This window comes from Hyposmocoma kahamanoa, unplaced genomic scaffold, assembly GCF_003589595.1.
Source record: "Hyposmocoma kahamanoa isolate Upper Pololo Valley unplaced genomic scaffold, ASM358959v1 64, whole genome shotgun sequence".
Classification (NCBI taxonomy): domain Eukaryota; kingdom Metazoa; phylum Arthropoda; class Insecta; order Lepidoptera; family Cosmopterigidae; genus Hyposmocoma; species Hyposmocoma kahamanoa.
Genome location: NW_020653852.1, coordinates 18,302,214 through 18,316,199, shown reverse-complemented (window position 1 = coordinate 18,316,199; position 13,986 = coordinate 18,302,214). Strand labels below are relative to the sequence as shown.

The 13,986-nt window shown below is 33.6% G+C and overlaps 1 protein-coding gene across 1 annotated transcript in view; it reads right to left on the bottom strand.

Moving 5' to 3' along the window:
- Positions 1–874: 874 nt before the first annotated feature.
- Positions 875–13,986, bottom strand: part of LOC113230928 — a 39,838-nt gene continuing 26,726 nt past the window's right edge. Inside the window, exons 2-4 of the mRNA XM_026465038.1 lie at positions 9,517–9,744; positions 2,625–2,860; positions 875–1,271 (exon numbers count right to left, since the gene is read on the bottom strand). Of these exons, the coding sequence (XP_026320823.1) occupies positions 875–1,271; positions 2,625–2,860; positions 9,517–9,726 (843 nt within the window). The 5' untranslated portion in view covers positions 9,727–9,744. The remainder of the gene's footprint in view (positions 1,272–2,624; positions 2,861–9,516; positions 9,745–13,986) is intronic.

Sequence of the window (13,986 nt, the reverse complement as noted above, 5' to 3'; positions counted from 1 at the left end):
GAAATACCTGTTTAATTGATATTAAACAGTGTCATTACTGTTTAATATCAATTAAACAGGTATTTCTTTTCTTTTGAAGCAAAAAATAAAACACAATGCGACAAAAATATTTAGACACCATTTAAATGAGAGATAATGAAAGTTGCAAAGGAACGTTTTGAATAGAGACCTCTGGCCAATGTCAATGTCACACTGATATTGAGAACAGTGTGACCATTTGTGGCAGATTTCTGCCATTTGGGCAGATTTAATTTTCATTCGTTTTCATTGCGGCAGAACATGTTACGTTGTATTAAATGTGGCAGAGTTTGGCAGATTTGGTAATATTCAGCAAGTTTTTTATTATTTTTGGGAAAAAAACTTAAAAAATTGTTGTTTTTTGCTACCTACGAACAAACATCTGAAGTGAAATACAGGACAATATAATAAACATAACCTATGTTAATTTTATAACCCCAGCTTCTACAGGCTGTACTCAATTAGCTTTTTTGATGCTTTGATAATGAATCACAAGTATTGATAGGTCTCCTTAATGCACGTCGTCAAAAACACTGGGTCACAAAATACACGGGATATCGCCATCCTTCTTTTATTTATTTATTTATTTAGGATCATCATCAGTTGTTATGAGAATAAATTTGTACTTTAGTGGTCAAAAATATTTTTATGGGTTATTTTTTTAAGTTATTTAATATACATAACAGTTCACATTTATAATTATATATAATTGTCTACAGTATCACAATTTTGGTTCTACCAAGACTGTCACTCGTCAACTAGTCGCGGTACACATTACATTTTATATTTAATTTTGTAGTTATAAAGTCATCGAAAGTATTAGATGACTAGGAGTCGGGAGCCCATTTGCTCTGTCCTATTTCGGTCTCAAATAACACCAAGCAACACCACAATCGTACGTATCAAAACCGATTTTCTTGTACAAGTTGCATGCCACCTTGTTCCCTTTAACGCAAAAAGCAAATATGTCTTTTCCTTCTTCCAACAACTTATTACAAATAATTTTTAAAAGCAATTCTGCATTACCTCTTCTTCTGTACTTTTCTAACGTAAATACATGCCCCAAAGTCCCGGCTTCGTTGATATAAGCCCATGACATAAGTTCATGATTGTTGAAGAGTCCGTAACCTGATTTTGTACTGATGAGGAGTCGGTTGTACCATATTGATCCTGGATAACGATGTGGCCATGTAGAGTCTACCAGTTCAGTGTGTTCTACCGATAGAAGACCAAATGTTACGTCTGGTGGTAGGCTGCAAACAAATATTGTGATTAACATGAGATTGGTTTCAGTTATAAGAGCGTATTTGTTATAATACTAACTTTATGTCTACACACATATAAAAAAACCTTCTGTGATGTGTCAAAAAACTGCAATTTGCGGTAAGCATAAAGCTAAGCTGTTTTGTTAGAACAAATTTCTTATCTGTGAACATTGACTTACAATTATATGGACGTCGGGTCCGCGCTAAAAAGTGTCCGAACTTACAGGGCGTTAAAATCGTATACAGAGCGTCATTCACGCTTTAGTCTTCGTTTGTTTGACTGACAGCGAAGCAAGCAAAATTAGACAGTACTGCGATGACATTATAATTTAAATTCAACGTTGTAGCTTCTTCATATTCCTTTACATGTCTCTACGTTTAAATAGGTTGACTTGGGACATTTTTTTCGTGGTTTTTGTATTAGACCCGTCGTTCATTTATTTGTAAGTCAATGTCTGTGAAAATGTTATTATTGTTTATTAATAACATCTAATTCGAATTCAAATTTCGAACATCTCTCAAAAACAGTAGTTTTTGTGACTGTTACATAATGAAAGGCTAATGCCTAAATACGAGTGTGGTTTTATGAAACGAGCCGACAGACCAGTTTCACAAAAACATCACACAAGTGTTTTAATGCCTAATTATTTACAGTTACATACGTTGCTTTATCTATACATATGTATATTATAAGCTCTCTGTAAAGGGTGTAAAGGGCCCGAAACGTTGGTTTGTTTGAAAAAACATATATTCGCGATTTAAATCCGGAAAAATAGTTTCATTCCCTATGTGTAACAATCGCAAAAACCTATGAACTCGATACACCATAGAGAGCTTATGTGTATAGATAAAGCCTTAGAATAATAACCCATAGAAACCTAGTCCGCATACGCTAAGTGAGGCAAATTGAAGCGCTCAAGAATTTTAGCTAAAAATGACGAAATGTGCGGTAAATGAGTGTAAAAATACGTCAGACAAACTTAAAATAGATACTAACATCACATTCCACAAGGAAGTAACGCGTTTCAACTTGTATTTTTATGTAAATATTCACTAAAACCGAAAGTTAACCTACTACTGAAACTAGCCTACATGAATTTGATTTTTGCCTCACTTGTGACAGTTCGTTTGATATGAAACTATCATTCTATGCGTTATTATTCTAAGGATAAAGCAGTGTATGTAAATAATTAGGCTTTAGTTTCGTTTGTAAAAAAATAAATACTGAAATAAAGCCAGTGTCCCTGTCGCTCGACACAAGCAAACTTGCTTTTCTTTTCGAGCTCTGAAGATTTTTATCACAGTTAATTTTTCATAAAATATATACATACATTTAGTTACCTGACATCAAAAATGGGTTTGTCTTTTCCGTATATAAAGCTTTCACTTGGTAAAATAAGGTCAATTTCAACATTTACATCATTAACAACATTTTTAATACATTCTATGACATGGCGTGGTGCGAAAGGAATAATGATATTTCTGTTCCAATCCACAAGTTTAGTTTCCTTTAAAGCTTCTTCAAGTTTTTTAGTATTATCTGAAGGACACTGAACAACGATTTCGTAGAATGTGTCCTGAAATAAAAAAAATGGATCTGTGTCAGATATGTATTTTATTAATCTTCACAGAAAGAAACAAGAAAGAAGATACATTTATTTCATTACCACAAATTAAACCACACAAGAAAAAGAAACAAAATGGAAAAAAGAGAAAATAAAAACACAAATAAATAATTTTAACTCTTTTATACAAAAAAAAACTAAACATCAAAGTATGCTTATATATTCGCTGTTATTTTCATTGAAATTACATGTGTGCCTAGTTTTATTAAAACCGGTTAACGAAAAGTGGGTGAAATTCAGAAAAACCCGGATTTTTCCCCTAATTTGCCACCCATATGGAACATTTTCTTCATTTATCAATGGTGCAACATTTTCTTAAAATTTGAACGGGACCACTACTGAGGTACCCCTTTCCCAATAAAAAAATAATCATTGAAATTGGTTCACAAATATCGGAATAATCGCAAAACGTACGCACAAAAAATACTGACGAATTTAGAACCTCCTCCATTTTTTAAAGTCGATTAAAAACATTCACACTTAAGACACAAGTAAATAACTACATAACAAAATCACAAACAAAACAAAAAACTAAATTAAACCACAGATATTTGCTTATACAAAGACACTAAGGGTCATATTCTAGAAGTCTACTCAATGCTCAAGTCAGGATTGCACTGGAAATACGACCCTAACAGCAGGGACTTGAGTATGATTTTCAGTGCTCACTGCAATACTCAAGTCCTGACTTGAGCATTGAGTAGAGTTCTAGAATACGACCGTTAGTAAATAAAAATCATCTTTAGGTCACCATTTTTTTTATAACTTCAAGTGATGGGACGAACAAGTCGTACGCCTGATGGTAAGCTCACGCCTGTCCATAACAATTGCAGTGCCACTCAGAGCTTTAAACCGCAAAGATCTGTGGGGCACTGCCACTGCGCCCGACACCCTGAGACATAAGTTGACAGGTCCCATGTGCCTGTAATTTCTCCAGCACCCTTACCCTTCAAAACGCGAACACAGTAACATTAATGTTTGGCGGCAGAAATAGGTAAGGTGGCAGTACTTCCTAGGACGAACTCTTTCACAAGGAGCTCTACTGCTACTACAGATACATTCAGTTGTTTACATGTTATATGTGTAATTGACAATATTGTTTACTGTCTAGCAGTAGTGAAGAGTGATTACTTGGACTGATTAATAAATATTTACTTTACTTCAATTTGTCTACTCAAATTTGGTTTACTGTGGAAATATTACAATAATAATAATAAACTTGATTTGATGTAACCAAGGGGTCTCTACCCATCTACCCCTGGGGGCCTACTATGAGCTTATAGGCGGCCAGCCAAGTTACATGCAACTAACTTGACGTGGTAAAACTGAATTGCTTAAATTCGTATAATGACCTACACAAAGTTGAACGGGAATGGCATGCCTGGATGATGAGTTTTACTTTTTAAACGTTAATTATTGTCTCTGGCTGCCTAGCAAACATCTAACAAGAGCGAGATGAAACTACACACTAAATCATATGAAAGAAATAGACAGATGTACTATCCTGGGTAAGTTTAAGCACTATTAACCGATTGTGTTCAAAATGAGAATAACTATATTTTTTTTATTAATTCTATTATTGATTATACCTACTACGTTGTTTTGTAATATCGGCAACTTTTCAATCAACTTTACAATTTGTCGTACGACAAAAATACATGTCATGTCTAGTCATTATCATTGAAATTAATAAGGTGAGTTTGTAATTTGATAACATAATTGGAACGTACCTTGTATTCGTACATTTTCATTGATTGCATTTAAGTCAAATTTGGCACTATTTAAAAGTTATTTTACGATTTTCGGTAAATAAAATTAATAAAATAATTAAAATTCCATTTAAAAACTGCAATAACATTCATGCCAATATTTTAAAAACTCGAACTAAAATCTTAAAAATACGCTCAATAGTTAATAGTATTTATTTATTGACAATTGGCTATATAGCCAATAAAGATATGAAATAAATATGAAACTGAAAATATAATAAAACATAAACGAAATTTCTTAAATATGTAACAAAATTTAAAAAAGTTAGTCACGGAGTAACTTTTTTGAATTGCTTATTTTTACAGATGGGAAATGTGAACGGATTTCGAATTTGGCAGGCAATTCAACTTACAGGCTTAAATGAAATGGCATAAGTCAGCAGACAACTTGCAGATCGGCACATTGGTTCTCAGCTGAGAGCACGGGCTTCCACCGCTTCTGTGGCTGCTGGGACGCGTCGTGAAGCTGTATCCGGGCAAGGATAACGTCGCCAGAGTCACCGACATCCGTACCAAGAAAGGCGTTATTAGAAGAGCATATAACAACCTCTGTCCACTTCCTATAGCTTGCTCATAATGATTATGTATATGGCATATTTAGTTTTTAATTTGTTATGTTGAGTACACTCAAGGCCCGGAAGTATGCGAATGTAACTGAATTTTGTAGTAAAATTTATTATAGCTTTCAAAGCATTAACTAAACGCTCGTTAAGGGCAAATTACGTAGGCGCCTTTTTTGAACCTATCAACTAACACCACATGCATGTTATTTCACCCTTACCGCAATTTAACGAATTTTTTGTAAGAACTCAAAAGTGTCAAAAAGGACGTTCACTTTTGAATTGTACTAAGAGCTTATAGTAGGCCCCCTGTTCTCCATCCCACATCCGTTCGAAATAATTACCCTCAAATAAGTAGTACTAGACAAAATTAAAAGACGCAGGAGGACACATAATTACCAAATTGTACAAATCTGTTGGAACTTTTATTATAAAATGCATTTAGCAGGAGAGCTCCTTGTGAAAGAGTTTGTCCAGGGAAATACTGGCACCTTACCTATTTCTGCCGCCAAACAGTAGTGTGAGCATCACTGCGTTCCGGTTTTGAAGGGTGTAGGTGAAATTACAAGGATAATGTTACTTGTTAACATAATCTCAGTACAGAGTACTAAAAAAACCGACCTCAAAAGTACATGGAATTACATATAATTAAAGTTTTATTGAAATCGGTTACCGGAAAGTGAGCAAACCCGGATTCATCCCCTACTTCGCCGCTATACGGGACTTGACATAGGAGATAATAAAAATCAGTTCTCATTACTCAAAGTAAATTGAGAGAGAAAAACGCCTCGAATTGGAGAATAGCAAAATCAACCATTAAAATACTTGCTCTTTACAATAAAATTTAGGCGCTATTTGCAAAAATGAATCTTTATGCCTGAACATCCACACTTAGAGGTGGATGATTTTCTTCAAAATTAAATGGGACCACTATGGAGGTACCCTCTTTCCAATAAAAAAGAATAATGAAAATCCGTTCACAAATACCGGAGTTATCGCGTAACATACATACAAAAAAAACAGAGTCGAATTGAGAACCTACTCCTCCTTTTTGTGAAGTGGGTTAATAATGAATCGGTGTGACGAGCGGCTGGACTTAATACTTTCTAGGAACTGTATTGCTAAAACGACTGATTTTTAAATATCTCTACAAAATATATGTATAGTGGACGATGTGGACTGTATGAAATTGGAGTGAAGACACCAAAGAAACGAGCACAAAATATGGATAAACCACAAAACATAATTCAATATAATTCACTAATTCACGACACAGAGACAATCAAAACATTAGAAAAACAATACAATAAAACAAGAACTTGATAGAAAGAATAGAAAAATAATATGAAGCAAGGCGTTCGCGACATCCTGCCCCTCATGCAGCATTGCACTATTTGTCTCAGTGGGCCAAGGTCAGGCAAGGACCTTAAGTGTTCAGCTTCACCAGTTTTTTCAAAGGCTGGCGCAAAAATGAAGTGAACAATGTGGTCTGTATGAAATTGGAGCGAAAAAACCCAAAAATTGAGCGCAAATATGGAAGAAACAAAAAATTTACGATAATCGAAACATCAGAAACACAATACAATAAAACAAAAACATGACAGAAAGAATAGAAAAATAATATAAAGCAAGGAGTTCGCGACAGTATGGTAAAATTTTGTGTGACTTCTGACATTTCTAGTACTCTTACCTCTTTTGGTCCCTTAGAGACTTGGCAGGAATAAAGTTTTATGAAAAATTGCGTTTTATTATTGATGTAAAGATCGAAAAGACGCAAAGGACAATTCCTTCGATCCGAATGGACGTGAACCAGCGTTTATCGGCTCAACGTATACGACAAATATTCCTAAGTCATCTACTACAAATTATGGGAGTCAGTTCAGAGTATTAGGTACATTTCAATCTATTATTACCTTATCACATTTAAGTTATATCGTGGCTAAGATGTCAATATTGAATTATCGTTAGGTTTTACTGTTATAATTATATTACATTAATAACATTACATTATAAAAAAACCCACCTCTAAAGTTGTATTCGTGGAATTACATCTATTTGCCAAGTTTTCTCGAAATCGGTTACCGGGGAGCACGAAACCGGTTTCATCCCCTAGTTTGCCACCCTTAGGGGTAAAACATTTTCTTCAAATTTAAACGGGACTAACACTGAGGTACACTCTTTCCATCAAAAAAAAGAATCATCAAAATCGGTTCAGAAAGAATTATCACGTAACAACAAAAAAAACATACAAAAAAAGAAAAATACTGACGTATTGAGAACACCTTCCTTTTTTGGAGTCGGTTAAAAATACAGATCAGATGATTTCTTACGTCTATCGTCTGTACATCTGTATGTAAATCATTTGTGCGTATGTTACTCGATTACTTGATTTGTGAACAGACTTTGATGATTCTTTTTTTGATGGAAAGGGGATACCACAGTTTTGGTCCCATATATTTGAATAAAATACTCCACCTCTAAGGGTAGCAAACTAGGGGATGAAACCGATTTCGCGTACTTTCCGGTAACCGATTTCTTGACAAATAAATGTAATTCCACTTTTGAGGTCGGCTTTTTAAATAAAAAAGTTATAATTCCCTTATAATTGCAACATTTATTTTTATTGTACGGTAGTAAAACATGATATTCAATAGAAATATTTTTTTATGATACCAAGTGACTGGACGAACAAGTTGTAGCAGTTACAATTCAAAGTTTTAAACCATAAAGATCTGAGAAGCACTGCCACTGCGCCCGTCACTTTGAGACATAAACAACGAAAATATGATAAATACAAGGCAATACTTTACAAAAATACAATATTTTTATATCTTATTTCGTTTCGGACATATAAAATCGAACACCGTTAGATCTGATATTCAAAACGAAGAACAACGAGCGAAATGTAGAATGTTCTGAGATAAAGCAGTCTTGCATATAGGCCTTTGTTCTACAGATGAGTCAAAATTAACACGTACAGTCCGTTTCTTCTTCTTTTTCTTCTTGGCGTGTCGATTTTGCGAATTTATCTTTGTGCTTGTTGCAGACCTTTGTTTTTGGTATTTAACTACTTTTTTGCCGTAGCGCCATCTATGAGAAATCTATTTCTACTTATTTGATTTATTCAAATGCCAATAAGATATTCGATTGGCCAAAAAGTCCATGCGGTATCAACGTTAAAAATGAAAAAAATTTAAAAAACAAATATCAAACTTTAACCAATTATAATTGCTAACAATGCTAATGTATGATTATACATTAGCATCTTTGAATAATTCATCCCTCTCGTAAAAAATCCTGTCTTATAAAATACAGCTCCAAGCCGTGTTGTTTGATGGTTTCTTCGTTAACCAAGTCGTGTCCATTCAAAGAATTTTACGGAATCCAAAAATTATACGGAAAATCTGAAGGGGCTATGTCGGGCGAACACGGTGAGGTAATACACCCCAACCTAAAAGTAATAGTTTTTGACGGCTTTGTATGGATAAAACCATCGAGTATATAACCAGAAATAGAGACGAAATAAGCGCTATATACTCCTGGTATCACATTAGCGGTACAGCTCTTATAAATATCAACTCTCGTTTGCACTGAAATATAGACAGGCCAACTACTGACCTGTGTGTACGTCTCCGTATATACCAACAAATATTCTGTATTTATTGTAATAAAGATAACATCTCTAACAATGCCGTGCTGTTCTATTCGGTGGTGTGGGAAAAACAGCAAAACATCTAATTACAAAACAAACGGAAACACATTTCATCGGTAATTAAATATTAAATGTAATGTAATTTTGAAATTTTCGTCCATTATAACAAAGCTCAAGTTAACTGGTTCTTTTGAAGTGAAACAGTTGACGACATCCATTGACGACAATCGTCAATTGTTTCGAACTCGGCCTGGCCAATCGGAGTGCAATTGTTACAATAATGATATGGCAGAATAGTTTTCAAACAAATTAAATGGCATTTCGGCTCTATTTCTGGTTATATACTCGATTGGTAAAACACAACACCTTTACGACTCACCAGGAATTCTGGGCGTTGTTTTTCATCAAATTTAAAATGTTCCCGCCGATTCTATAAATGCAAGCTAAAATATTATTTTTAAAATGGCTACAGACAACATTTTTTTTAAGTTAACCAGTGGCAAAAACCCCAAGTGCTTTTTAATCAACTCTCGCTTATGGTCACCACCAGCCGAAACCTCAACCGTTATTATTATTTGTATATAAGTAAGTAAACACATATTTGTATATACGCAATTGTAAACTTACCTTTTCATTAAAAGCCACCATGCCGTTGGAACCATCTCCGAAAGGGCAAAAAACCTTAAACCCATAGTCGTGTCCTTGATTTTTCCAATTCCTTTGAGTTTCCAAAATGGTGTAGGCTGATATTCCTCTGGGCCAATCGCATTTGAATAAATTTTGGAGGTCCGCCCAATTTTCCATAGATACGGGTAGTAAAGAGTCCTTTAGTTCCATTTTTACAATAAACGTCTGCTGAAGAATGATTTGTTGATTAATATGGCATCTTAATGGCTGCGTAATGTGGATAATGGTGCAAAGTTTAAATAACTTTTTTATTATTAAGAAAAACCGACTTCAAATTGTGAAATCACATGGGAATTACACATATTTACCAAGCTTTATTGAAATCGGTTTACGGAAAGTGGGTAAAACCGGATTCATCCCCTAATTTATCGCCCGTAGAGGTGGAATATTTTCTTCAAATTTGAAAGGAACCACACTGTTGAGGTACCTTTTTTCCAACAATAAAATAAAAAGATCATTAGCTGCTAACAAAGTCCTAGACATTGCCTTATCTCATTTCCAAACAGATTTCACCAACTTGCAAAACGCATCTCAATCTTATATTATAAGACTACAGGTAAGAACCCTGAAAGATATACTGCCGACCTAATTCAAAAGGCGTTTTGTCAAAAAAATTTTTTTGTGAATCATTTGCAATCAGTGCCACTATTAGCAAATGTGGTGATTGGTTATGTCTACACAGGCGAACTCTCCAACGGGAGTTTCTTCCTCTTTAAAATAATATTATGTTTACACTTTAATAATAATGTTTTAGTTTCTGTTGACTAAAAACTTAATAATTTGTTTTTTGTGCTACTAGTGGAGATTTGTAATTAGCATTTTGACCTGTTACTCAACATTTATTTATTGTTAATAATTCGCGAAATCTTCCCAAAAATAAATAAATAAAATAAATAAATAAATAAATAAATAAATAATTAAATAAATAAATAAATAAATAAAATAAAATAAAATAAAATAAAATAAATAAAAATAATAAAAATAATAAAAATAAAATAAAATAAATAAACAAACGAAACAAATTAAACAAATGAAATAAAACTAACTTAAATCGTAACTTAAATCGGGCGCAGTGCCCCTCAGATCTTTGCGATAAAAAGCTCTGAGTGGCATTGCAACTGGTATGGACAAGCGTGTAGCTTACCATCAGGCACACGACTTGTTCGTCCCGTCACTTGATATTATAAAATTAAAAAACAAAACAAAATTTAGCAAGTTCTCTGTAGTACTTAAAGAGAAATGTCTCCAAACAAAAATTATGTGCAAGGTTAGATATTTTATTTATAAATTATTCGTTTTAGACTTTTATTTTCGCCCGTTTTTAGAATTTTATATGATCAGGTAAAGTACATCCCTTCGTGTAACGATTTAACTCATTTAAACCATTTATTTACCACACACAATAACGTACAGAACATAATAATATAACAATATTGTGGAAACAACAACAGAGCGTGGAAAGAACAGGCTCAGTATAATCCTGTGTGGCCTCGCGGTAAACTGATTTTCAGTCTGACCTTGTTGACACATCGTTTTTCAACATAATCCAATATAACTACACCACCGCCACGATAACCATCGAATATTAATAATTATATCTGTTGAAATTATTAATAACATTTAAAAAAATTATGATACGACTATGTACGACTAATTTACATGTAATTAACTAAAAAAATATGCTTAATAAAAATTAAAAAATGTATAAAAAAAAAATAACCACAAAATATTTTCAATTCCAAACTAACAAGAAGATAGAAAAAAACCATACATTAGGTTTTGTCGCTCTAATAATTCTCTTTTCGTGTGCATCTTAACTAAGTATTGGGAATTAGCACATTCTTTAGAATAAAATATATCACAATATCTAAGTAAATACTTAAACCATTCGATCTACCAAAACAGATTTCCTGCTTCTTTCATGACACGCCTTAAGCGTAGCAGATTATGCTTTGTATTTGAATAAAAATTACCCAAATGTAGGAAAGACTTTTCGGTTCCGAGTTTCCGGTCCTGAGGGAAATTTGGATAATGGATTTATTAGTATGAATGTGAAGTTAAAGGACTTGAATTTATGTTTAAAATACTTCTTAGAACAAGATGGAGACGGAACAAGGCGTTTAACTTAAGTAGTTTATGTGATTGTGTTGCTATTCCTTTATCTGTCTGTGGGCAAGCTACTAGTCTGGCTCACAATGCTCTCCGACTCAGGACTCAGTCATTCGCTCGAGGTTACGCGATAGGTGCCTACTGCTAACTGTATCGCCGACAGTGCAAGCGTTCAGACTTGTACAACCAGAGAATTCGGTTCCGCATGATTGCACATGGTGGGCAACTTTATTTCCACTTCTCTGAGCACGTGCTTAGGTTCCTTTTCCTTCGTAGGTATTTTCTATTTTCTATGAGAGTGATGTAAGTAACTATTAAGAGTTAATACAACCTCAAATGGTTTTGGTTGATTCCGCATAACAGTGGAAGTGTTGAATCAATAAGTTTGTATATAGGTATATATAATAAGGATATACACTGATTAGTATACAAACAGCTTTAGTTTAGTTTGTAAAAAAATAAACTCTGAAATAAAGCCAGTGTCCTTGCGGCTCGATCCAAGCAAAATTAACCGTATCAGAACGGGAAAAGTTTGAGCTTTTCGATTCGAGCTGAGGTAGTATCGATTATTTATCTGTCTAGCTAAACGAATGATGTTCATCAAACATAACTAAAAACTATCAATTGACCTTTAAATAAAAAACCTGCTTTGAGATCAGTCCATTCGTTTGAGAGTTACGATACCATATACAGATAGACACAGAGATGTGCAAAAAAATATTCAAAACTTATAACTCCCCTCTTTTTGCATGGCGTTAAAAATAAGACACGAACTAACATGATAACCGAGAAATAAAAAAAAACCGATGTCACAGGTTTGTAGACGTACATCTATTTGCCAAGTTTTATTGAAATCGATTAACGTAAAGTAAGTGAAATGCAATAAACCAATTCATCCCCTAATTTGCCACCCCTACAGGTGAAATATTTTCTTGAAGTCTGAATGGAACCTATGATGATTCCTTTTTGTTAGAAAGATCTAACAAACAAAAGAATGATCGAGAAGTCGCGTAACATACATACAAAAAAAAGGATTTAGAACCTCCTCCTTGTTAAACTGCCTCTGTGGCCGAACGATTACCATGCCGGACTGCCACGCAGAGGTCCCAGGTTCGATTCCCGGGCCGAGAGAAATAGTTGTATGGCCTACAATTATTTATGTCGTGGGTTTGGGTGTAATTTGTGGTTGTCTACGTGTGTGTCCATGGCACCCGCGACACAGGGTTTCCCTAGTGCGGGGCTATGTTGAGTGTGCGTTATTTATTTATTATTATTATTATTGTTTTAAAGTCGGTCAAAAGTATGACATGAACTAAAATGATAACAGAGAAAATTCCTGTGTACATTTCTCTGTACTGTTTTATTGTCGATATGGTTAGTCATTCTCCTGTACTGTGACACTTTTTTTTTAAATAAGTACGCATTAATTTGACACCTGGTGGACTACGGATTTCGACAAATTCAGGGTTAACTCGATCTTCGTGTTTAAATTTGCCATTAAATTTTAAATGAGCGCAGTAACTTCGTCGAATAACAAGTGAATTTGGAAACATTGAAACTCAAAACTGGAAGTCATTTCATGCCATCCATATTTAAACGATCTTAATGGGTTCAAAATTAAATATCTTTTGTACAATTCCGGATCACTTAATTAATTATTTTATTGGATAAAGCTAAGAATAACATTTACTTTTTATTTCAAATTGGTATTTCTTGAACTGATAAAAATAATAAAGTTATTAAATTTGTATTGAATTGTAATTCAATTACTTTTTTGTGAAATTACTTCACTGGTTTGTTATAATTATATAAATAATTGTAATAATATAGTAGTTTATGTGACTGTTACATAATGAAAGGCATTTCAATACGAAAGTGGTCTAGTGATGGCCAATTGTAACGCCAACTACACATCGATTAAATAATTGAATGAATCGATTTGTTCAATTGAGTCATACTAGCGGTTTTCCTTACATAACCTATATAAGCACATTTAAAATTTCAATTCAAATCCTCCTTCAAATCCTTACACTCAGATACTCGTTGGATTGCGATTGTAATGTTCGATGTAATAATCGATTACTAAACTTTAATTGATTGAACCTAATGTTTTTTTCGAACAGCACTATGCAACTATAGGCAAGTCATAGAAGTATAGATGAATAATAACCTCACTTTTGGACTACCATTCTTAATTTTTTTTTTCATTTTTGATTATTTCATTCAAATCAATATTGTTGGAAAAAGTGACAATATATCGCACCCTTAGTAATATAAGGGCACAATCCAAAAAAAGTAGAT